Raw genomic sequence first — 27723 nt, forward strand, 5'->3', positions numbered from 1 at the left:
AGAGCACACAGAGCAATGGAGTTCAATAGAACTTTATTGATCTGTAAGAGAAATCTAATGATTCCTCCTAAAAATCTAATAAAGTGTAAAAAAAAAAAAAGTTTTAAAAGTTGAAAAAAAACACATTAACCCCTTCCATGTTAAAAGTTCAACAAATCACCCCTATTAAAATATAAGATTATGTATCCCATACAGTAAATGACGTAAATGTAAAATAAATTTAAAAATTTAAAAAACACACAATTGCAATTTTTATAATATCCCAGAAAAAAAAAAAGATAAAAAGCAATAAAGTCAGATCAATATCAAAATGGTACCGATACAAAAAACAGATTATGGCGCACAAAATAAGCCCTCATACAGCCTGGTATGCGGGGAAAAAAAAAAAAAAAAAGCTGCAGGGGTCAAAAAATGGCAATTAAAAAAAAATTCTAAAAAGTTCAGAATTTTTTTAAATTAGTAAAACATGATGGAAATTATACAGATCTGGTATTGCTTTAATCAGGCGACCTAAAATATCAAAACAACATGTTCGCTCAACTACAAGGTAAAATGTGTAGAAAATAAAAACCACCATATCTGCTAAATTATCTTTTACTATTTCAATTTCACCGAATATCATAATTATATATATCTTATTTTATTTTTTTGATTATTATTATTTTTTGGTTCGGAGAATAGGTTCTTGAAAAATTAAAAGGTATCATTATAGTAGTTATGGCTATTATAGAGCGAGGAGGAAAAAATGAGTGTAAAAGCGAAAAATTGGCCCGGACAAGTGGATAGTCTTGAGGGACAAGTAGATTTTGCTCCGTTTTAGTCCCGTGGACAAGAAGTTTTTTTATTTAATTTCCACACCCTTGGACAGGTTACCTGTGTGTGTCTCTGTGGTAGCAGAGGTGGTTTAAAGGGGTACTCCGGTGCTTAGACATCTTATCCCCTATCCAAAGGATAGGGTATAAGATGCCTGATCACGGGAGTCCCGGCGCTGGGGACCCCCGTGATCTTGCACGCGGCACCCAGTTTATAAATCAGTCCCAGGAGCATGTTCGCTCCGGGTCTGATTACCGGCGACCACAGGGCCGACAGCGTGTGATGTCACGCCTCCGCCCCCCGTATGACTTCACGCTCCGCCCCTCAATGCAAGCCTATGGGAGGGGGCGTGACAGCTATCACGCTGATTATAAACGGGGTGCCACGTGCAAGATCACAGGGGTCCCCAGCGGCAGGACGCCCGCGATCAGGCATCTTATCCCTTATCCTTTGGATAGGGGATAAGATGTCTAAGCACCGGAGTACCCCTTTAAGGACAAGCAACATTAAAAGAAATGCGGTACAACATTTTTAATTTCCAAACTTTAACTCTCCTTCCTCCATTACCCCATTGCGCCAATATCGGCGTCCCGGTCCTCTTCCTGGTTTCTGGGTTCGGTGACTCATACTGTGCTCAGCGTATCGCCAGCCGCAGCGATTTCATGTAAGGATCCCCGGCAGCAGGGAAAAGGCGGGGCGCAGGCTCCTTACATGACAATGCACTTAGCCTATCACTTGCTGAGACAGGACATTGCTGCGCAGTCTGAGTCACTGAGCCCAGGAAACGGGAAGAAGACCAGCACTGGAGGACCGGGATGGCAATATCTGTGCAACGGGGGAACATAGAAAATGGAGTTATTAAAGGTTTTTTGTTTGTTTTTTTAGTTTTTGCAGCCCAGGTACAGGGGAAATGAAAAATGTTTTGTAGCATTTCTCCTTTAATTTCGCTTGTCCTTAAACCACCTCTGCTACCACAGAGACGCACCCTGGTAACCTGTCACAATTTCTCCTCCCAAACCATTTCAAATTCATGCCGAAATATATAGGCCCTCAAAATGTTGATTTCGTGATCAATAGCATGAGAGCTCAAAATCCACTAGTTTAGCCCTTTCACGAATGTTCTTGTCCAAAGTGCTTTTGCCTCATGACCCAACAGAGGCACGATAGCCTGTTGTACATTTGGTTTACGCACTGGAAACAATTCAACAATGGCTACAGAGTTAACTTAAAACAGATCTAGGCATCCATATTCTGCAATAGACTGTATAGCAAATTTATACTTTTATTTGTAGCCCAATTTCTCTCGGGTAAGCACATACCTCATATGTCTATGTAAAGTGTTTGGCGGGCACAGTAGAGGGCTCAGAAGCGAAGGAGCGACAAGGGGATTTTGGAGAGTACGTTTTTCTGAAATGGTTTTTGGGGGGCATGTTGCATTTAGGAAGCCCCTATGGTGCCAGAACAGCGCAAAAAAAAAAAAAAAACACATGCCATACCATTTTGGAAACAAGACCCCTTGAGGAACATAACAAGGAATTAAGTGAGCCTTAATACCCCACAAGTGGTTCACGACTTTTGCATATGTAAAAAAATTGTTACAAAATTTCACTAAAATGTGTGTTTCCCCCAAATTTCAAAGTTTTTGCAAGGGTTAATAGCAGAAAATACCCTCCAAAATTTGTAACCCCATCTCTTCTGAGTATGAAGGTACCCGATAAGTTTACCTGAAGTGCACTACGGGCGAACTACAATGCTCAGAAAAGAAGGAGTCATATTTGGCTTTTTGAGAGCAAATTTTGCTCGGGGGGCATGTCGCATTTAGGAAGCCCCTATGGTGCCAGGACAGCAAAAAAAAAAAAAAAAACACATGGCATACCATTTTGGAAACTAGACCCCTTGAGGAACGCAACAAGGAATAAAGTGAGCCTTAATACCCCACAGGGGTTTCACGACTTTTGCATACGTAAAAAAAAAAAAATAAATAGACCCCTTGAGGAACGTAACAAGGGGTACAGTGAGCATTTACCTCCCACTGGTGTCTGTCAGATCTTTGGAACAGTGGGCTGTACAAATTTTTTTTATTTGCACAGGCCACTGTTCCAAAAATCTGTCAGACACCAGTGGGGTGTAAATTCTCACTGCACCCCTCATTACATTCCGTGAGGGGTGTAGTTTCCGAAATGGGGTCACATGTGCGTTTTTTTTTTGGGCGTTTGTCAAAACTGCTGTAACAATCAGCCACCCCTGTGCAAATCACCTCAAATGTACATGGTGCACTCTCCTTTCTGGGCCTTATTGTGTGCCCCCAGAGCACTTTGCGCCCACATATGGGGTATCTCCGTAGTCGGGAGAAATTGCATTACAAATTTTGGGGGGCTTTTTCCCCCCTTTTACATCTTGTCAAAATGAAAAGTATAGGGAAACACTAGCATGTTAGTGTAAAAAAATTTATTTTTTTACACTAACATGCTGGTGTAGACCCCAACTTCCCCTTTTCATAAGGGGTGAAAGAAGAAAAAGACCCCAAAAATTTGTTAAACAATTTCTCCCAAGTACGGCGATACGCCATATGTGGCCCTAAACTGTTGCCTTGAAATACGACAGGGCTCCAAAAAGAGAGCGCCATATGCATTTGAGGCCTGAATTAGGGACTTGCCTAGGGGTGGACATAGGGGTATTCTACGCCAGTGATTCCCAAACAGGGTGCCTCCAGCTGTTGCAAAACTCCCAGCATGCTTGGACAGTCAACGGCTCTCTGGCAATACTGGGAGTTGTTGTTTTGCAACAGCTGGAGGCTTCATTTTGGAAACAGTGGCGTACCAGATGTTTTTCATTTTTATTGGGGAGGGGGGCTGTGTAGGGGTATGTGTATATGTAGTGTTTACTTTTTATTTTGTGTTAGTGTAGTGTTTTTAGGTTACAGTCACACGGGCGGGGGATTACAGCGAGTTTCCCGCTGCGAGTCCGTACCAGACATCTTTAATAGTCCCCATAGGGGACTATTTATAGCAATCACTTGATTGCTAATACTGTTCAGTATTATGCATAGGGTATAGCACGGATCAGTATTATTGGTCATATTCTGCTCTGGTCTGCTCAATCTCAGACCAGAAGACCCCAGGAGATGGCCGGAGGCAGGTGAGTGGACCTCCGGACGCCATTACAGATGATCGGATCCCTGCGGCAGCGCTGCAGGCGATCCGATTATCCATATTAAAAGGAGATATCCAGTGGTGAAAAACGTATCCCCTATCCTAAGAATAGGGGACAAGTTTCAGATCGCGGGGGGGGGGGGGCGCGGGCGTGTTGACCACCGCACGAAGCTGCGGCTGACACACCTCCTCAATATAAGTCTATGGCAGAGCCGAAGCGCTGCCTTCAGCAATCTCCGGCTCTGCCATAGAGTTGAATTGAGGGGGCGTCGGCCCCAGCGGTAGGACCCCCAGCGATCTGAAACGTATCCCCTATCCTAAGTTTTTCACAACTGGACTACCTCTTTAAGTGTAGCACTGCCGCATATGCCTTGATTTGTATTGATCATGGCATTTGAGGGGTTAATGGTAGATATCGGCGCAATTGCTGATGTCTGCCACTACCGGAGGGTCCCTGGCTGGTGACAGCAGCCGGGACCTGCTGCGCATGAAGTACATTTGCGTTATGAACCTGACCGCGAGCATTGATTCGGTGCTCGCAGTCAGGTTCACAACGCAAATGTACGTCATGTTACCACCGTCCGTGATGTACATTTATGTCCTATGTCGTTAAGGGGGTTAATGGGAACAGTCAGATACCAAAAACTTTTTTGTTTTACATCTTGGTAAAACAATAGCTTTTCTAATATACTTATATGAAATATAATTATATATATGAAAATCCCACCACTATGGGTCCCTATACCTCCTGGGACACTGATGAGTCCCACAGCAGCATGAAGGTGTCCAAGGGTCATGGACACAAGATGGCTGATTGACAAGGCTGCAGGAGGAACACAGGAGTTATCCAAATACTGCACCTCCAACTATTCCAAAACTACAGGTCCCAGCATTACGGGACTGCCTAAGGATGACACACGAATGATATAGGAAGATCTAAGTTACACACTCACCATATTGTCTTTGGTGGTAGAGTACAGGCAATCTCCAATCAGAGTTTGTGTGTGTGTGTGCGCGCGTGTGTGTGTGCGTGCATATGTGCGTGAACAGCATGAAACCAGAGATGAAAGGGTTCAGAGCAGGGCTGCCAGGCTCCTCCAAGAGCAGTGAGTCAGCAGATTGTGGGAGGGGGAGGTGTCACCACAGTGCAGCCAAGAAAAGGAGATGCCCCCTCCCTATGAGACAATTGAAAAGACATTGAGCAGCTGTAATATGCTATTTTTAGTGAACTATATGTGATAGAGACATAAAAATTACATGTACATGATCAGGATAAAGAACTGAGTAACATAACAGTTTTGTTTTTCTGTGGGATCTGACAGGTACGCTTTAAGGCTAGGTTCACATTACAGAATCTCCAGCAAACTAGAACCACATAGACATTGCTGTCCCCATAAAATGGCAATTACACAAAGAACGTTCATTTTTTTGTTGGCAGAAGCTCCACCTCAAATTCCGTAGTGTGCACAGTCCAGCAGAATCCCACTGAAAGCTTTGATACTGCACAAGAATTTCTAAAACTTAATTCTACTCGTGAACTCCATAGTGTAAGCCCAGTCTAACCCTTATATCTACTAGAAAATTCTCATCAGATGGTATAAGACACTTGTGTTACACCAAGACTTTTACCCGCAGTGTTCCACTTTGTCTTGGAGGTACAGAACTGTATACGTATACATGTATCTGGTGGAAGGCTGTGTGCGCACAGAATATTTTGTTACATTTGGTTAGTATTCAAAAAATAAAAATAAAAAAATATTGGATTCAGAACACAAAAAAGGCGCTAGTATTCTTGTTTGTGTCAGTGCCACTCCTGGTTTTGGTAAAGATACCAATCAAACATACTGTGTGCCCACACTGCGTAATTATAAAAACAAACTGCTCTACTGCTGGTCTATGAACAATCTGTTTAATAAAATGTGCCCCTTCAACATCAACTGGGCTACAGTGATGGCTTCTTTAACCATCTCACAGGTTCCCACCCTGCATTAAATAAGTTTACTTTTCTTTTTACAAGCTGCCCATTTAGCAATTCTAATTCTAAATATATTATATATGTGTATATATATATATATATATATATAGGTATGCATCTAGACATCTTGAAGATGTTAATATAAATTATGTCTCCACATGTTACATGTTAGTGATTCTTTATACTACTGCATAACTGACATTTTTGTTTATATGACAGATTAAACCATAAAGGTTATTAAGGGTAGCTAAATAATATTTCCCAATCCAATGTACTTTCTATTGTTCCTCATGGCTTCCAAAACAATTGCTTACAATTAGAGATGAGCAAACTTACAGTAATTCAATTCCTCACGAACTTCTCGGCTCAGCGTTTGCTGACTTTAGCCTGTATAAATGAGTTCAGCTTTCCGATGCTCCGGTGGGCTGGAAAAGGTGGATACAGTCCTAGGAAAGTCTCCAGCCCACCGGAGCATCTGAAAGCTGAACTCATTTATACAGGCTAAAGTCAGCAAACGCCGAGCCGAGAAGTTTGTGACAAATCGAATTCCTGGAAGTTCGCTCATCTCTACTTACAATCATTGAATAGGAACCCTCATTTTGTTCTGACAACATGATAATGTTTATGGTCGTGACATTAAAGTTATCCGACCACTCTTCAAATAAATTGTGCACTTGTGAGACAGTACAGAATTTAATCTACTGGAATAAAACAAGGCTCCTATTCAGTGACTGCAAGCAATGTCCTAGAGAAGCAAAGGAAATTTATACAAAAGTATTCTGTCAATCTGTATTAATTTAGGTTATACAATTCAGGGGAATCATTTCTGTTTTCAACATGGCTGAAAAGTGTTTCCTCACCTCCTCTTTTCATTCCCCATAACTCCCAGTCTTATGTCATCCATCCCTGCTCATCATCACCTCTTCCTGCTTTTGTTATGAGCCATCTCAGCAAGAAGTGCACGGTTAGCCTATCACTAATAAAGACCACCACCACTGTGGGCAGTGGTTAGCCCACCTATTAAGGAGTTCACAAGATAGAATATAGATATAACCTACCCACAGCGGCCCTGTGTGTGCAGTGAGGTTTGGAGGCAGGGCCAACATACTGACGAGAAGCCGCCACCAAACCTCACTGCACACACATGGAACTTTTTTTTTCAAATCAACTGGTGCCAGAAAGTTAAACCGATTTGTGAATTAAAAAAAAATCTTTACCCTTCCAGTACTTATTAGCTGCTGAATACTACAGAGGAAATTATTTTCTTTTTGGAACGCAGAGCTCTCTGCTGACATGACCACATGACCCGCTCCGGTCTCCGCCGTGATAGTCTTCCTGATTGCCGGTTGTCAGCGTGTCATACTGCATTCGCTAAGCCAATCACCGGCCGCAGCGAAGTTCCGACTCGGCCGGCAATAGGCTGAGCGGCAGTGTGACTTTTTCAGCCCCGGCAGCAGGTGCCGTTGTAGTGAAGAATTTTGTGTCTTGAAATGTTCTCACACTGCCGCTCAGCCTATCACCGGCCGAGTCAGGACTTCACTGCGGCCAGTGATTGGCTTAGCGCAGTATGACTCGCCGACCACCAGCAACCAGGAAGAGGATCATGGCGAAGACCCTTTTATATGCAGCACTGACTGATAAGCATGGCCAGGGGTATGCCCCGCGGCCACCATGCTTATCCCCTGTACACCAGCGCATGCGCCCCTTATCTTTCATATGTAAGCACCGACATTTCTTTACAGAGCGTGAGCGCTCACTTCAACTGTCTGACGCCTCTGTGTACCTGCTCTTCTTCCCATGCGGGAGATGCGCTGGGCTCTTCTGCATTCATTAGAGGCAGAGAGCGCTCACTCTATGCCTCCAGTATTGCCCGGGCGCACGGAGGTGTCAGACAGAGCACTTGCTCTAAAGAAATGTTGGTCAGCGCTTTATATATGAAAGATAAGGGGCGCATGCGCTGGGACCTGTGTGTCAATCACACAGCGGTCCCTGTGCTGGTGTATGGAGGAAAGGCATGGTGGCCGTGGGACATAGCAAACCATTGGCCACGCCTATCCGACTGTCAGTGGCTACATAAAAAAAAAAAAAAGTGTTTTTGGGCTAATAAAAGCTGTAATAAGGAGGTATAAAAGCAAGGCTGCAGACATTTTGCACACCATGGTTAGGTTATATCCCGCAAACCCCATGACAGTTGCGCTTTACTCGGTCCGTACATAGATACAATTTCAGCCGATTTGAGCTCCCGAGGCTCAAATGGTTTTGAGCATAGGAGGATATAAACCCAGCCTTAATCCTTCCAGTACTTAGCTGCTGTATACTACAGAGGAAGTTGTGTAATTATTTTCAGTCTAACCACAGTGCTCTCTGCTGACACCTCTGTCCATGTCATTAACTGTCCAGAGCAGGAGAGGTTTGCTATGGGGATTTGCTCCTACTCTGGGCAGTTCTTGACATAGACTGACAGCAGCAGAGCACTGTGGTCAGACTGCAAAGAACAACTCAACTTCATCTGTAGTATACAGCAGCTCATAAGTACTGGAAGGAAAGATTTTTTATAGTAATTTACAAATCTGTTCAACTTTCTTTAGCCAATTGATATGAGTTTATTTTTTTCCCACCGGAGTATCTCTTTAAAATTGTCCTCTTCTGACCCCTATAAACTTTAATTTTTCACCATATGGGCTGTATGAGGGCTAATTTTTTGCACTGTGATCTAATTTTTTTCAGTACCCTTTTTGTTTTGATGGGGACTTTGTGTTCACGTTATTCATTTTTTACTGGTGTATAAAAATGGCTCAAAAATGTACAATTTTGAACTTTGGTATTTTTTCATGTGTATTTGTATCAGTGTTATCGGCACTCTGGTGTTCTAGCCTGCAGAGGCTCGCTGCAGCATCAGAGCACCCATCGGACGGCAAAGAGGCAGGTAAGGGCCCTCCCCCCCGTCCTGCTGATCAGGACCCACAATTTAGCCGCGGACGTCCCGGTCAGCTTCCTGAGCTACCCGGCAACGTTAAATCCTGCATTTAGATGTAGTGATAAAGTTTGGTTGTGGCGTCTAAAAGGTTAATGACCGGCATTGGCCCAATAAGAAATGTTCAGCATTAACCGTGGGTCCTGGCTGCTGATAGTAACCAGGACCCACCGAGTATAAAATGCGATCAGCTTGTGAGCACGCTTCAAACTGAAGGAGTGGGACCAGGGCATACAGGTACGCCCTTGGTCTTTAAGTACTAGGGACCAAGATAAGGACCAAGGGCTTACAGGTACTGAGGTTAAAAAGCCTCTGAAAAATAAAAAGCAATATGATTGGTTGCTGTGGGCAACTGGTCAACTTTTCCTCAGCACAGGCTTTGATAACTTCCACCTAAACTCTACTAATTTCCCCATCTATATGGCTTGTTTTTTGCAAGACTAATTGTTCTTTGCAACTACATCATTCATTTTACCACAAACTGTACAGTGTAGCAAAAACAAAAAGATCATCATGCAACTTTTGGGGGTTTCATTTCACAGTAAAATTATGAAATTCTCTTAAATTTTGTATGTCCATAAGATAACAACAATACCCAATTTATATAGGGTTTTGTTTTACTAGTAAAAACAAGAATAAAAAATATTGTTTGCGCGTGTGTATATAATATATATATATATATATATATATATATATATATATATATATATATATATATATATATATATATATATATATACACACACACACACACACATATATACACACACACATATAATATTTGTATATGGGGCTGTTTCCGTGCCGTAATCAGGAATTATTCACCACAGTTCTACCCCCCCCCACCCCCCTGCAGACTTCATCTCTAATTTCCAGTTCTTGAGTTTAAAAAGTAGATTCTAGTGTATATGATGGCTCCTATACGCTTCACAACCAAAAAAGGGGTCCTGCTATTCTCTACCTTTATAATACATCCTTTGCAGCAGCAGTATTGACTTCCCCGGCATATCGCCCAGGGGGGTCATTATGCCCCCGACCCCCCCCCCCCCCATGTCGGCGATCGCCGCAGATCGCTGGACAATTCAGTCCAGCGATCTGCGGCGATTCCAGGTCAATCGGGTCTCCAGTGACCCGGAATTACTGGCTGTTCGGGGCCGTCTCTGACGGCCCCGAACAGCCAGAGCCTGCAGGGGTGAGGTGGCACTGGTGCCACCTCACGATCGCCCTGATTCGTCGGACGGATTACCGGCCGACCAATCAGGGCACCTGCTGCGGGTGTCACTCCCGCACCCGCTCCGCCCCTCTTCCGAAGGACGTGACGGGTGCGGGACGTGCACCCCGGGTGCTGGGGACCCCGATCCCCGGCGTCCCTGTTGGGATCGGGGCCCCAGGAGCAACGGCGGCGGCGGCACTGACCTGTTCCCTGAGCAGCAGCAGGTGGTGAGTGACAGCCTCCTGCTGTTGCTCAGCAACAGCTCCCAGCATGCAAAAAGGGCATGCTGGGAGCTGTAGTTGTGCAACAGCAGGAGGCAGACCACCACAACTCCCAGCATTCCCTTATGGGCATGCTGGGACTTATGGTCTTGCAACAGTTGGAGGCACATTTTTTCTATGGAAAAGTGTACCTTCAGCTGTTGTATAACTACAACTCCCAGCTTGCACAAACAGCTAAAGTGCATGCTGGGAGTTGTAGTGGTGCATCTGCTGGTTGCATAACTACAACTCCCAGCATGCCCGTTGGCTGTCGGTGTCTGCTGAGAGTTGTAGATTTGCAACAGCTGAAGGCACACTGGTTGTGAAACACTGAGTTAGGTCACAAACTCAGTGATACATAACCAGTGTGCCTACAGTTGTTGCAAAACTGCAACTCAGCAGTCACCGACAGCCAATGGGCATGCTGGGAGTTGTAGTTATGCAACAGCTGGATGTCCCCCCCCCCCCCCCCCCCCAATGTGAACGTACAGGGTACACTCACATGGGCGGAGGATTACAGTAAGTATCTGGCTGCAAGTTTGAGCTGCCGCAAACTTTCTGCTGCAGCTCAAACTACCAGCGAGAAACTACTGTGAACCCCCGCCCGTGCGACTGTACCCTAAAAACACTACACTACCACAAAAAATAAAATAAAAAGTAAAAAAACACTACAAATACACATACCCCTACACAGCCCCCCTCCCCAATAAAAATGACAAACGTCTCGTACGCCACGGTTTCCAAAATGGAGCCTCCAGCTGTTGCAAAACCACAACTCCCAGTATTGTCGGACAGCCGTTGACTGTCCAGGCATGCTGGGAGTTTTGCAACAGCTGGAAGCACCCTGTTTGGGAATCACTGGCGTAGAATTCCCCTATGTCCACCCCTATGCAAGTCCCTAATTTAGGCCTCAAATGCGCATGGCGCTCTCACTTTGGAGCCCTGTCGTATTTCAAGGAAACTGTTTAGGGCCACATATGGGGTATCGCCGTACTCGGGAGAAATTGTGTTACAAATTTTGGGGGGTATTTTCTGCTATTACCCTTTTTAAAAATTAAAAATTTTTGGGAAAACAAGCATTTTAGGTAAAATTATTATTTTTTTTTTACATTTGCAAAAGTTGTGAAACACCTGTGGGGTATTAAGGCTCACTTTATCCCATGTTACATTCCCCGAGGGGTCTAGTTTCCAAAATGGTATGCCATGTGGTTTTTTTTTTTTTTGCTGTTCTGGCACCATAGGGGCTTCCTAAATGCAACATGCCCCCCAAAAACCATTTCAGAAAAACGTACTCTCCAAAATCCCCTTGTCGCTCCTTCCATTCTGAGCCCTCTACTGCGCCCACCGAACACTTTACATAGACATATGAGGTATGTGCTTACTCGAGAGAAATTGGGCTACAAATACAAGTAAACATTTTTTTGTCCTTTTACCCCTTGTAAAAATTCAAAAATTGGGTCTACAAGAACATGTGAGTGTAAAAAATGAAGATTGTGAATTTTCTCCTTCACTTTGCTGCTATTCGTGTGAAACACCTAAAGGGTTAAAACGCTGACTGAATGTCATTTTGAAAACTTTGGGGGGGGTGTAGTTTTTATAATTGGGTCATTTATGGGGTATTTCTAATATGAAGACCCTTCAAATCCACTTCAAACCTGAACTGGTCCCTGAAAAATACTGAGTTTGAAAATTTTGTGAAAAATCGGAAAATTGCTGCTGACCGTTGAAGCCCTCTGGTGTCTTCCAAAAGTAAAAACACAACAATTTTATGATGCAAACATAAAGTAGACATATTGTATATGTGAACCAAAAAAAAAAATTATTCGTAATATCCATTTTCCTTACAAGCAGAGAGCTTCAAAGTTAGAAAAATGCTACATTTTCAAATTTTTCATCAAATTGACGGATTTTTCACCAAGAAAGGATGCAAGTATCGACAAAAATTTACCACTATGTTAAAGTAGAATATGTCACGAAAAAACAATCTCGGAATCAGAATGATAACTAAAAGCATTCCAGAGTTATTAATGTTTAAAGTGACAGTGGTCAGATGTGCAAAAAACGCTCCGGTCCTTAAGGCCAAAATGGGCTCCGTCCTGAAGGGGTTAAAGAGAGTTCAAAGAGCCATTACACTAGTTCATGAGTTGCAGGATAAAACTTACCAGGTTAAAAGAACCTTTACATTTTTGGCTTGGAAGAAAGACGAGACAGAAACTTTTAAATACTGTACATTAAGAGAATCAACACAGTAAAGGAGGGGAGTATAGTTAAAAGAAAAAACTACTACAAGAGGACAGTTTTAAATAAAAAAGGGGCAAAGGTTTAAAGGGTAGCTCCCACCATCATGATTTTTTTTTCTGTCCCTGCCTATTGCCCTTCTATCCCTAACACCCTCCCTGCCTTTATTTTTTTTTTTTTTTTTTTTACAATTTTTAAAATGGCATTTAGTCTGCCTGGTAGTGTGCAGACTTCCAGGCAGACTTCCCCAGCAGGCACTACGTCACTGATGCCTGCTGGGGCCGGCACTTCCGCCCTTAGTTTTCCTAACAGGGTGCCTCCAGCTGTTTCACCACTACAACTCCCAGCATGCCCTGACATCTATTGGCTGTCAGGGCATGCTGGGAGTTGTAGTGGTAAAACAACTGGAGGCACCCAGGACAGGAGTTTCATGGGGGAAGGAGTGAGCCAGGAGCCGATGCGGGAGGGACGGGTGCGGGGGAGAATCTTCCTGCCGCTCGGTAAGTAAACCCAAACAACGCCCCCAGTACCTTCCAGCAGTGCCCCCCATCCCCCCCCCCCCCCCCCCCCGTACCTTGCAGCAGCGCCCCCCATCCCCCCCCGTACCTTGCAGCAGCACTCCCCGCACCTTGCTAAAGCAGCCAACCCCCGCGCCGCCCGCACCTTGCAACAGGGCCGTCGGCGAGTGCGGGAAGCCGATGCGCAGCCCTGGCTGTTACTGCGCCTGAGCAAAATTTCAACTGATGCCCTGCCGGAATCAGTCAGAATTTTGCAGTGAAGTCACTCCGCACTGCATTCGGCCACTAGGAGGGCGCCCACTAGTGGCCGAATTTCAAATTGCTTTTAAAATGTTTTAAAAGCATTTTTTTTTAAATAAAAGTATATTAGAGATATGTTGTAGTACTTAAGTACTACAACATATCAAAAATAATTTCATGACAGTGCCCATTTAAAAGTAATTAATTTACTGAGAAAGTAATGGATGCATGGAATAGCCTTCCTGCAGAAGTGGTCGCTGCAAATACAGTGAAGGAGTTAAAGCATGCATGGAATAGGCATAAGGCTGTACTTCATATAAGATAGGTCCAGGGACTATTCATAGTCAATATGCCTTTTTCCAGTGGTCATTACAAGGGTATTCCAGAGGAGAAAAAGTTTTAAATCAACTGGTGCCAGAAAGCTACAGTAGAGCTGGGCAGTATGACCAAAGATGTGTATCACAGTGTTTTTGTAAGTTATGGTGGTTCCACGGTATTTAACGGTATTTTCCACCCCAATCATGTGACCCATGGCCGCTGCTTCTGTAACCCCCCCCCCCCCCCCCCCCCCAGTTTATCAGCCCAGCGCTGTGCTGTCCCCCCACATCGGCCGACTCCTTACATGACAGTGAATAACTGAACCCCAAGGCCTAAGCCCGGGGTATGAAACCCCTATTGCTTACCCCTAAAAAATATCTTTTATTAGATTAGGTTAAAGTATAGTACAATTCCCACAGAAAAAAATTTATTAAAACTGATAACCAAGTGATCCTAGTGTAGCAATAAACTGTTTTGAGGGAGCAATCTCCACTCGATAACTAGATAGCCCTGCAGTGGATATCTATTAGGGATAACACTGGTATCGCTTAAAATATAACACAATTGCCGCCTCTACATGTTTCGCCGCATCCGCAGCTTTCTCAAGAGGCAATGGTGGCACCATTGCCTCTTCAGAAAGCCGCGGATGCGGCAAAACATGTAGAGGCGGCAATAGTGTTATATTTTAAGCGATACCAGTGTTATCCCTAATAGATATCCACTGCAGGGCTATCTAGTTATCGAGTGGAGATTGCTCCCTCAAAACAGTCTATTGCTACACTAGGATCACTTGGTTATCAGTTTTAATTCATTTTTCCTGTGGGAATTGTACTATATTTTAACCTAATCTAATAAAAGGTATTTTTTTTAGGGGTAAGCAATAGAGGTTTCATACCCCAGTCTTAGGCCTTGGGGGTTCAGTTAATTAGTTGTTACATGGCCTCTTACTACCCTAGGGTAGTTTGTTTAGTCTTACATGACAGTGGGCTCAGCCTATCACCGGCCGGGACATCGCTGCGGCCAGCGATAGGCTGACTGCTCTGTGACGTTCAAATCCCCAGCGTGAGGCAGTTACCGGAGCAACGGGGGAACATAGGAAGGTGAGCTAAAGTTTAATTTTGTTTATTTTTGCAGCCCGGGTACAGGAATATGTAGCACAGTACAGAGTTCCAGTGCCCGGCAGCCCGCAACTCACAGGAGGACGGGGAGAGCAGCGCTTGCAGGTGACATGGGGGGGGGGGTGGGCGCGCTGATAATTCATTCATTCGAGGGGGGGCCAAACCGGTATTGCAGTATGGGAAAAATTCATATTGTGCAGGAAAAATAAATCGGTAAGAACCAGTATACCGCCAAGCACTAAGTTACAGATTTCTAAATGATTCTGCCTGTTCTACACAGTTCCTTATGTGGACAGAGGTGGCAGCAAGGAGAACTAGTGTCAGATTGAAAATAACTACACAACTTTCTCTAAAGCATATAGCAGCTAATAAGTACATTAATGATTAAGATTTTTTAAATATAAGTAATTTACCCATCTGTGTAACTGTCTGGCAAAAGTTTATTTAAAAAATAAAATAAAATAAAAAATAAATAAAAAAGTTTTCTCCCTCCGGAGTACCCCTTTATTTCAAGCCTGAAGTGTTCTAGCTCTCCAGTTGCAGGGATGGCAGGAGCTCTCTGTCAGTAAGATAGCCGGGCTCCTGTAACTCCTGTAACTACCAGGAGCAGAGAAACCTCCACTCCAGATAAACTCTTCACAGGCTGTGGTCAGCTCACAACCATTGCATGTGAAGGGTGGCACTTAGCCCCAGAATCAGCCCCGAAGTTGGTGTGTCTTATACGGCGAATACCTGCGGCCATCAATGGCCATGACCCGCCACTAATACAGGACATCACTGATCACGGTGATGCCCTGTATTAACCCTTCAGACGCGGCGATCAAAGCTGACCGCCGCGCGTCTGAAGCGAAAATAACACTAACCCGGCTGCTCAGTCGGGCTGTTTGGGACCTGCCGCAACTTCACCGCGGCGGTCCCGAACAGCCCGACTGAGCAGCCCGACTGAGCAGCCGGTTTAGTGTTAGTGTCCGAACAGCTTACAGGACACCGGGAGGGACCTTACCTGCCTCCACAGTGTCTACTCCGTGCCGGGATCCCCTGCGCTCTCTTTCGACGTCATCACGTCGTCGCACACGCCGTCATCCAATAGGAGCGGCGTGCGTAGCGGCGTGATGACGGCGACAGAGAGCGTGGATCCCGGGGAAGACGACGTCCGGAGCGTCGGGGACGCAGCGACAGCGATGGAGGGCGACATCCAGGGCAGCGATGACGAGTCCAGAGCGGCAGGGACAGGTGAGTACTACCTCCTTTCCAGTGGTCTTCAAACCGCGGACCTCCAGATGTTGCAAAACTACAACTCAGCATGCCCCGACAGCCGGTGCGGTAATTGTTGCTTATAAAGCTGTGTGTCATGTCATTCACAATCCTACTCCTTTATTTTGCTGGCACTGCTGCTGTGTTTGCATCACCAGGGCTGTTTATTATTGGTCCCCAAAATTAGGAAACAACTAAGGACACTGGACCACTTAACCTCAATAAAGACAAGGCCTGATGTCTGTGCAAAAGCCATTTTAGCCGGAAAATCTGGATGTACGTTGGTATACAGTGGTCTCAATGACATATAGAAAAAAAATGTCACCCCCTTCAAAATAAGCATTGTATTCCAGTAAAGACTACACACAACCCTGTTTAACCATGTACCTGTACGCCCGAGGGAATTTCGGACCCAGTCACGCGCCGGTAGGGGACAGGACCAGGATGCCAGCTGAAATCATTCAGCAGGCATCCCATGACAACCCAAAGGGGACCAATCGTCGCAAATAGCCGGTGAATTCACACCATATTCCGGTCATACGGGTCATGTGTGACCCAATGACCCAGAGTTAGATGGTGATCGGCGGTGTAGTATACACTAGGCCTGGGTGGTATACCGGTTCATACCGAATACCGAATTTTTGGGGCTGCACGATATGAATTTTCCCCCATACCGCAATACCGATTGGACCCCTCCCCCTCGGGAACGTATTATCAGCGCAGCGGGGAACTAATTCTATGTTACCCACCAGCGCTGTTCTGCTACCCTCCAATTAATGATCAGCCCAGCAGGGTACTACTCACATATCTCAAGCACTGCCCTCCTCCTCTTTGTTGGGGGCCACCGGGTGCTGGAACTCTATACTGTACACCAGTGGTCTCCAACCCGCAGACCTCCAGCTGTTGCAAAACTACAACTCCCAAGCTGGGAGTTGCAGTTTTGCAACAGCTGGAGGTCCGCAGGTTTGAGACCACTGGTGTATGCTGTATCCCTATGCCCGGGCTGCAAAAGATAAAGAAAATAAACTGTAACTCGCCTATGTCGGCCACACGCTGGGGACGGGAACATTGGACAGCCGTCAGCCTATCACCGGCCGGAGCAATGTCCCGCCCCTGCCAGTGATAGGCTGAGCCCACTGTCATGTAAGGAGCTCTGGCCGGCTTCATACATGGCAGTGCGCTCAGCCTATCATTGGCCGGGGCGGGACATCGCTGCGGCTGGTGATAGGCTGACAGCTGTCCGACGTTCCAGTCCCAAGGAACAGCATGTGGCCGACGTAGGTAAGTTAAAGTTTAATTTTGTTTAACTTTTGCAGCCCGGGCATGGGTATACAGCATACAGCAGTGGTCTCCAACCAGCGGACCGCCAGCTATTGCATAACTACAACTCCTGGCATTTTAGTTTTGCAACAACTGGAGGTCCGCAGGTTGGAGACCACTGGCGTACAGCGAGTTCCATCGCCGGCGGCCCCCAACAAAGAGGAGGAGGGCAGTGATTGAAGGTGACATATGTGAGTAGTACCCCGCTGGGCTGATCATTAATTGGGGGGAGCAGAACAGTGCTGGCGGGTCACATGATTTTTTTTTGGGGGGGGGGGGACGAAATTCATGGGTCACATGATTGGGGCGGGGGCAGAACAGCGCTGGCGGGTCACATGCTTTGGGGGGGTGAAAATACCGTGATATACCGTGGAACCGCCGTAAGTAAAAAAAAAAAAAAAAAAAATACTGTGATACAAATATTTGGTCATACCGCCCAGCCCTAGTATACACCGCCAATCACCTCCTGTAGCTAGGGGGATGTGGCGATCCTGTCACCCCCCCCCCCCCCCCCAGGAGTGCTGCTTTTGGTCTGACCAATAGCAGCCAGCAGAGAAGGGGTTAATGTCCCCTTCTCTCAACTCTGCTCGCACACCGAGTTCAGTCAGCAGGCAGAGCTGGATGAAGGAGCCAGGGATGACCCCCCTTCTTTAGTGTACCTGTCTGTTTTAAAATATATACTGTGGCAATTAAAGAAACCTAAGTATTACTTTCATACCGGCTGAACCACAAGTCATCACGGCTCTGCATGGCCAATACTCGTGTCGTTGACCTAACTAAGAGCTGTATGGGAGATGCTGGGATGCACAAATGCTGCATCCCTGATTCTCCCATAGAGATACATGGAGGGGGCATGTCGGCCAAGGCGTCAACACGCCTCCTGCACAGGGAGAGTCACGGCAGAGGCGGGGCCCCGCACAGGAGACTGAAGGGGGGTGGTCATCTCAGGGGATAAGTTATGTTATGCTACAGTTCTCCTTTAAAAAAAATAAAAATTTGTATATGATACAGCAGGTAAAAAAGAACCCGATTTCTAATTTTTTTTTACTGTGAAATAAATAAATAAAAAATGTCTTTTCTGTCACTTATGGCCTTATATAATTGACCACTAGGGGTCTCTCTTCTGGTCAAAACTGCATTCATTCTCCTCAAAAGCACAGACTTTGGTATCCTGGCTGGAGACCAAACTCAGTAAGTGCTGTCTGGCCATATGCAGTAAATAGCACTCGCTCTTCCTGTTTCACTGCCTATGGCTAGACAGCATTTCCTGAGTTTGGTCTCCTAGTGCTGGGCGATATATCGGTTCATACCGAATACCGGTGTGTTTTTACTCTACGATATGAATTTTTCCCTATACCGCAATACCGGACAGGCCCCTCCCCCATCGAATGAATTACCTGCAGTGTGCTGGGGAACTAATCATACATGACCTGCGGGCGCTGTCCGCAGCACTGATCTACTTTTCCTCCTGTGAGCTGCGGCACTGGAAATTAATGAGTTGTGAGCTGCGGGTGCAGGAAGGAGAACGGAAGCTGTCACCTCCTCCTGCAACCACTGAAAGCCAGTGGGCCGCAGGCACTGCAGAACTTCTGACCAGCGAATCCCGGATTTCTCTGGTGACCCAATAGCCTGGAAAATCGACATGATCGGAGCTGTCAAAGAAAGCTCCAATCTTCCTCAAAGATAGGGGTGCCACCTCCTCCTATCCCCTGCGATTGGCCGATCACCCCTTGGTGCCAGAAAAGCGGAACCCCCCAACATGTGACCCCATTTTGGATACTACACCCATCACTGAATGTAATAAGGGGTACAGTGAGCATTTACACCCCACAGGTGTCTGACAGATTTTTGGAACAGTGGTCCGTGAAAATGAAAAATTTAATCTTTCATTTGCACAGCCTACGGTTCAAAAAATCTGTCAAACGCCAGTGGAGTGTAAATGCTCACTGCACCCCTTATTAAATTCTGTGAGGGGTGTAGTTTCCAAAATGGGGTCACATGTGGGGGTCCACTTTTCTGGCACCACGGGGGCTTTGTAAAAACGCACAAGGCCCCTGACTTCTAGTCCAACCAAATTCTCTTTCTTAAAGCCCAATGGCGCTCCTTTTCTGAGCATTTTTGTTCACCCGCAGAGCACTTTACATCCACATATGGGGTATTTCCATACTCAGAAGAAATGGCGTTACAAATTTTGGGGGGGGGGGGGGATTTTTCTCCTATTACCCCGTGCAAAAATAAACTTTGGGGTAACAAAATCTGATTTTTCATTTTTATGTCCAACTTTAAAGAAAATTTGTCAATCACCTGTGAGATGTTAAGGCTCACTATACCCCTTGTTATGTTCGTTGAGGGGTGTAGTTTCCAAAATAGTGTGCCATGTGTTTCTTTTTTTTTTGTTGCTGTTATGGCACCATGAGGGCTTCCTAAATGAGACATGCCCTCCAACAACCATTTCAGCAAAATTTGCTCTTCAAAATCCCATTGTCGTTCCTTCCCTTCTGAGCCCACTAGTGTACCCACAGAGCTTGACATCCACATATGAGGCATTTACTTACTCGAGAGAAATGGGGTTACAAATTTTGGGGGAGATTTTTACTTATGACCCCTTGAAAATGAAAAAAAAAAAAAATGGGTTTACAAGAACACGTTAGTGTAAATAAAATACAAAGATTCTGAATTTTCTCTTTCACTTTGCTGCAATTCCTGTTAAACACCTAAAGGGTTAAACTTTCTGAATGTCATTTTGAATACTTTAAGACAATGGTTCTTAACCTTGTTGGAGGTACTGAACCCCACCAGTTTCATATGCGCATTCACCGAACCGCTCTTAATTGTAAAACTAAAATATGATTTTTTTAAATTCAAAACTTAGGAGGTATATATTTAAGTATATATTTATACATAGGTGCACAAAATGAACAAAACCATTAAAGAACAAAACCATTAAGACTTATTAGGCACAGGCAGTGTTCCCCCACAGACATACAGCCTCCAGCCATATACAGTGTATGGCTGGAGGCTGTATGCCTGTGTACTGCCCACTTCAGTGCTCCGACAACCGCTCCGGCTATAGCAGTAGGTCCCGAGACCGAAGATGACGTGCCGCTGGTCTTCCTCCTTCTTGATCCTCCGGTCCTCGGCACCTTCATTTTTATGGGCGCACGCACGGGACGTCAGTGACGCCCCTGCTTGCGCTCCCAGCGGCCCCTGCGTTTTTAAACTTAACCCGGGGCCGCAGGGAGTTAATAGTGATGGGGGGGGGGGGGAATTGGCCCGTCGCTACAGGACGGGCAAACACCAGCTCTGCTCGGGGCCCCCAAGCAATTGCTTGGTTTGCCTGTCCTGTTGCAACAGGCCTGGAGTTGGGTGTGTTTGTCTTGACCTCCGCCGAACCCGCAAGACTGGCTCATCGAACCCAGGTTAAGAAACACTGCTTTAAGGGGTGCAACATAGGGTATTTCTAACATAAAGACCCTCAAATTCACTTTGAAACTGAACTAGTCCATGAAAAATTCAGATTTTGAAATTTTCATGAAAAATTGGACAATTGCTGTTAAACTAAAAAGCCCTATAATGTCTTCAAAAAGTAAAAACATGTCAACTTTATGATGCAAACACAAACTAGACATATTGTATGTATGTGAATCAACATCTCATTTATTTGGAATATCCACTTTCCTTACAAGCAGAGAGCTTCAGAGTTCAAAAAATGCTAATGCTAAAAATTCTAATTTTTCCATGAAATTTAGTTTTTTTTCTCACCAAGAAATGATACAAGTATAAACAAAAATTTACCACTAACAAAGTAGTATATGTCACAAAAAAACTCTCAGAATCAAATTCATAAGTTAAAGCATCCCAGAGTTAATTATGCTTAAAGTGACAGTGGTCAGATTTGCAAAAAACAGCTGCATCCTTAAGGTCAAAATGGGCTGTCTTTTTTTTTTGCCAAACGGCTCCAAAAATGGGTTAGAGTATAACAGACCCCACCGAGTCCCGATGGATCCCACAGATTTGACTGGATTGGGATCCAGTAATTTGTCAAAGTTTGTGCAATATTTTTTTCTCTACGCTGAGCTTCCATAATTCCAATGGACTTGCCGAGTTCTGTATAATGGAGCCCAACAGCAATGTGAACGAGCCCTTAAAGAGTACCTATCAAATAAAAACTTTTAATATGTTGTTCCTTGGGTAAAAAAAATTTGTAATGTATGTGCTGTTTCAAAACTCACTTGTTTACTGACTTATCTGCATTTTTGACCACTAGGGGTCTCACTTTCACACCTGCCTGCGGAGAGCACAGGCTACGGACTTGTGCCAGACTGGCATGGAGTCTGAAGTGCGGGTGGGCTCGACATCTGCGGCTCTGCACAGTTCTCGATCCCAGCCTGTCTATCAGGCCTGTGGGAGCGAGCACTGTGAAAGCAGTGCTCCTTTTCTATTTTCAACACAGCTTCTTGTCCCCCGCCCCCTATGAAAATGAGCCAGCCGGCAGTGATTACTCCCTGTTCTATGCACGTTCCCAAGCCCGACTGCAGCATAGAACAGAGAATGGCGGAAGTGTTCCCCGGCAGGCTTCAGATGACATCACACCTGCCGGGGAACGCCCCCTCCGGTGTGTCGCAGTGAGCAAGAAGAAAAGGGGACACATGTCTAAAATTACCTATATGAAGAGGGAGAACTAGCAGGAATAGAAGCAATAGTGATTAACTTCATGACAGGTACTCTTTAAAGTAATGACAAGTCCCCTGGAATATGTCATCAATACTAACCTGTTGGAACAGGCTTGTAGTGTGGGTGATACTGATGAAAATCACACACATCCCTCCTGGCTCCATTCCATGTAATACTCAGCCTTTTGGATATGCTAATGACCTGCTTTGTGAATGGGGGCATTCCCAGGCCCCCTGCACAGTGATGTAGGACTGGCATCTTAATTGTCACACCAAGCCAAGTTTACTACCGGTATGCTGCAGAATGGAGCAATAGCTGTGGCAAAAGCAGTTATCCTCCAGAGTAGAGTAGCGCTCCATTCTGCAGCATAGTAAGCTTAGCACTAGGAAGGTGGTGTGCCATCACACAGAAAACAGAATGCCGACATATACTGTTAATGGGAGCAGTGGTTCCAATTGATTTGAGTGTTCGAACAGTCATCTAGTGACTCAATTCAAGATGTATCTGCTATCTGTAGTGGACTACAGTCTGCCGCACTCAAGTTCGCTGAAAACAGCCCATGCGGCTCGACTTATGTCTCCAGAAAACAGTGCATGGGGCCTGTACGGAATCACTGTTTGGGCATCCAAATCAATTGGGTCCGCTGCTTCTGTTAACAGTATATGTTGGCATCCCGTTTTCTTAGGGATGCCGACAGATCCAAATAACGGCTGCACTATTAAAAGACAGGGCCACTTTTATTTTTAAAAAGGCCACTGAAAAATTAAAGCAGCAATTTGGTTGGTATGGGCAACAAACCACTCTTCCTCTACACATGTTTAAGTCAACAAGCAACGAGCGGATACACATGATTATACCTCTCAACCTCCGATACCAGCGATATACCCAAAAAAACATGATAGGAATAGGGCTAAAGAGGGGAAAATATTTCTAGAGCTGGGCGGTATAACCAAATATGTGTATCACGGTATTTTTGTAACTTATGGCAGTTCCACGGTATATAACGGTATTTCTTTCACACACACCCAAAATCATGTTACCTGCCAGCGCTGTTCTTCTCCCCCCAATTAATTAAGAGCCCAGAGGGCACTACTCATATATGTCACCCGCAAGCACTGCACGCCAGCGCTGGAACTCTATACTGTACGTCAGTGGTCTCCAACCTGCGGACCTCTAGATGTTGCAAAACTACAACTCCCAGCATGCCCAGACAGCCAACGGCTGTCCGGGCATGCTGGGAGTTTTAGCTTTGCAACAGCTGGAGGTCCACAGGTTGGAGACCACTGGCATACGCTGTATCCCTATGCCCGGGCTGCAAAAGATAAAGAAAATAAACTTTAACTTGCCTACGTCGGCCTTACACAGGGGACTGGAATGTCGGACAGCCGTCAGCCTATCACAGGCCGGAGTGATGTCCCGCCCCGGCCAGTGATAGGTTAAATGCACTGTCATGTAAGAAGCCGGCCAGAGCTCCTTACATGACAGTGGGCTCAGCCTATCACTGGCCGGGGCAGGACATCGCTCCAGCCGGGGATAGGCTGCCGGCTGTCCGACATTCCAGTCCCCTGCGTAAGGCCGACGTAGGCAAGTTAAAGTTTATTTTCTTTATCTTTTCCAGCCCGGGCATAGGGATACAGCGTACAGCAGGGGTCTCAAACCTGCGGACCTCCAGCTGTTGCAAAACTACAACGCCCAGCATGCCCGTAAAGCCAGCACTGGCAGGTCACATGATTAGTTCGCCAATGTGGGGACAGATCTGCGCTAGGCTGATAATTCATTCCCGAGGGGGAGGAGCAAAACAGGTATTGCAGTATGGGAAAAATTCATATTGTGCAGCCCAAAAATTTGGGTATTCGGTATAAACCGGTATACCGCCCAGCCCTAAATATTTCCATATTTTCTTTTCTTTGCAAATTCCGCTCCCATTTCTAGTGTATAGATACTGAGACAAATCTTGCCCATTGAAAGTGGCCTAACATTGTAGCCAATAGACACATTAACAGAAAATACTTTACTCCATTTTAAAAGAAGAAATATTGACGTAAGATTTAAGACTTCTCCAGCGGTACATCATTACTACTCACAGAATGTATGAATGAACAATCCTGACAACAGACTACTAATCATCTCATCCAAGATCATAAAGCAGGACCCCCTCCAGTGCCTTACAGCACCATGTACACATTCAGCAGAACCATGAAGACAGGGGGCAGTGTTAACAGCTGACAATATGATGCACAGCAAGTCCAACCACCCCCTACTTCTAATAACTTGAAATTGAATAGCTTTTGAAGAATTACTCTGCCAAAGCCAAGCCGCCGCCACCACGAAGAACAGGCTTGATCCGACCCAGTGGACATCCATCCACAGCACAGCCAATGCCAGTCCTGCAATCCAAGGACCCAGATCTTTGACTGCAAGCATTACATCTGTCAAAACCTCAGGACCCTTGAAGGAGGAAAGCCATCTTAAAGGAGAGACCCAACTCAGCCCAGCTTGTGACTGACTCCCATTTGTCAAGGGATGGAAAATGTAGGCTTGTCCTGCCTCACACGAAAGCCATATGGTCACATCCAGCTAATGCACAATCATCATTGGTGTGAACAGGGTGGATAACACACAGGTAATCCAGCACTGCAACATGCCCAGCCTATATGCATAGAGGGATCGCCCAAGACACCGAGCCATGAGGATCCATAACATCTGGGCAGATTGCAGTAGATGGGCTATGTCTTTGCAGTAGGTGCACCTAGTCCCGAGCATATGTCATTGTGCAGGCATGCATACATATTATAGGCAGATTGTGCGCGCATCTATAGGCATAACTTACTTCCCAATCACCTCACACAGCTCATACACATCTTCAAACAGCACGTCGTCGTCGGCCATGGTCCTGAGGGGGGATTTCCACCAGACCACCGAAGAACTGTACGAGCGACGTCCAGCCGGGGAGGTATTAGGTCCCGAGCAGAGGATGGCTACACAAATCCTCTCACAATGACACCGAGACAGACACGAAGGTGACACCCGGGGCTCCCCCTATCATCAATGGACCGCGGCAAGCAGGCGGCCGCTCTACATCTCAGGGCCGCCGCTCCGCCATCCCTAGGAAACCGAGCGCCTCCCGGCGCCGAGACACACTGGACAGAGACCGCGCCTCGAGTCCCGCCGTCCACGAGATGCGCGCCCCCGGTTTAAATGGCGGTGTCCGTTCAAGAGGTAACCGTGCCCCACATTTCAAACCTAAGGCGGGAGCGCGCCCTACTTCTTCCCCTCAGCTGATATTAGGAGGAGGCAGGACCGTGCGCGTCCTCGCCACGGTGCATTTCGTAGATGACGTCGGGGAACGAGCACGCCTTTTCCACCTCTCCCTAGCCTTCCAATAGGAGATTGGCTCCTGCGCGCCCCCGGGGCAGCCTGAGGTGAACGTGAGGCGCGCACACAGCGACGTGGGCGGCGGGTGAGAGGAAGAAATGGAGGAGCCGGTAAATAGTTCTCCGCTAGCCGTGCTGACTGCGCTTTTTACACGGATTATTTTTTCGGTTGCCGCTTTTCCCCCGGGTCCATAGTTCAGTAGACCTATCCTAATGGAGGCGTACGCTCTCCAATAGGGAGGTAGCGGGAGTAGCCTGTGTGTTGGGGACGAGCCAATGGCTTCTACCGGCATGAGAGTGGCAGCCCTGTGCTCCTATGGCGTGTGTGGAGAGGGCACGGCACCTATCACATGTGGGATTTCGAGATACTGGACTGCCATTGCCAGCACTCAGCCAGTCATACGTTTCGTGAATGGGAGGATGCGTTCACTAACCACAGCTGCCTATTCCTGAAGTAGATGGCTCCTGCTGTGGCCATACTCCTGTCATATGATGACACTCTTTGCCCTCATGTAACCATAGCACAGTAATACCCCTCAGACATTGGTATCAGCTGGCTAGTGACATAGGGATTCAAAAAAAGGGATGGCTATGTATTCTTATACTATGGTGTACTGCAGCTGGTCTCTTCAGACTAAGACTTTTTATTTATTTTTAAGGGTAGGGTCATACGTACAGTTATGGCCGTAAATGTTGGCACCCCTGAAATTTTTCTAGAAAATGAAGTATTTCAGGATTGCAGTAATGTTTATTCCCTTTGTGTGTATTGGATCTAAACCAAAAAAGGGAGGAAAAAAAGCAAATTGGACATATTGTCACACCAAACTCCAAAAATGGGCTGGACAGATTTATTGGCACCCTTTCAAAATTGTGGAAAAATAAGATTCTTTCAAGCATGTCATGCCCCTTTAAACTCACCTGGGGCAAGTAACAGGTGTGGGCAATATAAAAATCACACCTGAAAGCAGATAAAAAGGAGAGAAGTTCACTTAGTCTTTGCATTGTGTGTCTGTGTGTGCCACACTAAGCATGGACAACAGAAAGAGGAGAAGAGACCTGTCTGAGGACTTGAGAACCAAAATTGTGGAAAAATATCAACAATCTCAAGGTTACACGTCCATCTCCAGAGATCTAGATTTGCCTTTGTCCACAGTGCCCAACATTATCAAGAAGTTTACAACCCATGGCACTGTAGCTAATCTTCCTGGGCGTGAACAGAAGAGAAAAATTGATGAAAGGTGTCAACGCAGGATAGTCTGGTGGATAAGCAGCCCCAAACAAGTTTCAAAGATATTCAAGCTGTCCTGCAGGCTCAGGGAGCATCAGTGTCAGCACAAACTATACGTCAACATTTAAATTAAATAAAACGCTATGACAGGAGACCCAGGACGACCCTACTGCTGACACAGAGACATAAAAAAGCAAGACTACATTTTGCCAAAATGAACTTGAGTAAGACAAAATCCTTTGGGAAAACATCTTGTGGACAGATGAGACCAAGATAGAGCTTTTTGGTAAAGTGCATCATTCTACTGTTTACTGAAAATGGAATGGGGCCTACAAAGAAAACACAGTACCTAGAGTGAAATATGGTGGAGGTTCAATGATGTTTTGGGGTTGTTTTGCTGCCTCTGGCACTGGGTGCCTTGAATGTGTGCAAGGCATCATGAAATCTGAAGATTACCAACGGATTTTGAGTCGCACTGTACAGCCCAGTGTCTGAAAGCTGGGGTTGCGTTTGAGATCTTATGTCTTCCAGCAAGACAATTACCCCAAACATACGCCAAAAAGCTCCCAGAAATGGATGGCAACAAAGCACTTGAGAGTTCTGAAGTGGCCAGCAATGAGTCCAGATCTAAATCCCATTGAACACCTGTGGAGAGATCTTAAAATTGCTGTTGATAAAAGGCGCCCTTTCAATAAGAGAGACCTGGAGCAGTTTGCAAAGGAAGAGTGGTCCAGCATTCCGGCTGAGAGGTGTAAGAAGCTTATTGATGGTTATAGGAAAATACTGATTTCAGTTGTTTTTTCCAAAGGGTGTGCAACCAGAAATGAACTTAAGGGTACCATTAATTTTGTCCAGCCCATTTTTGCAGTTTGGTGTGACATTATGTCCAATTTGCTTTTTTTTTCCTCCCTTTTTTGGTTTAGTTCCAATACACACACAGGGAATAAAAGTGTATAGCAAAACATGTTACTGCGATCCTTTTCTGTGAGAAATACTTCATTTTCTAGGAAAATTTCAGGGGTGCCAACATTTACGGCCATGACTGTAGTATAAA

General features: G+C 45.6%; 1 protein-coding gene across 10 annotated transcripts in view; it reads right to left on the reverse strand.

Annotated features, from left to right (window-relative positions):
• CASK (calcium/calmodulin dependent serine protein kinase) overlaps positions 1–25671 on the reverse strand; it is a 349672-nt gene extending 324001 nt beyond the window's left edge. For 3 of the 10 annotated variants that reach the window (XM_056558158.1, XM_056558159.1, XM_056558149.1), the window contains exon 1: positions 24898–25669. In XM_056558158.1, coding sequence (XP_056414133.1) covers positions 24898–24956 — 59 coding nt within the window. In that variant the 5' untranslated portion in view covers positions 24957–25669. Of the gene's footprint in view, positions 1–24897 lie in introns of all 10 variants that reach the window. The other 7 variants (XM_056558155.1, XM_056558150.1, XM_056558151.1 and 4 more) reach the window with 5 other exon arrangements.
• Positions 25672–27723: the final 2052 nt, after the last annotated feature.

Source organism: Hyla sarda, chromosome 2 (assembly GCF_029499605.1).
Source record: "Hyla sarda isolate aHylSar1 chromosome 2, aHylSar1.hap1, whole genome shotgun sequence".
NCBI classification, from domain to species: domain Eukaryota; kingdom Metazoa; phylum Chordata; class Amphibia; order Anura; family Hylidae; genus Hyla; species Hyla sarda.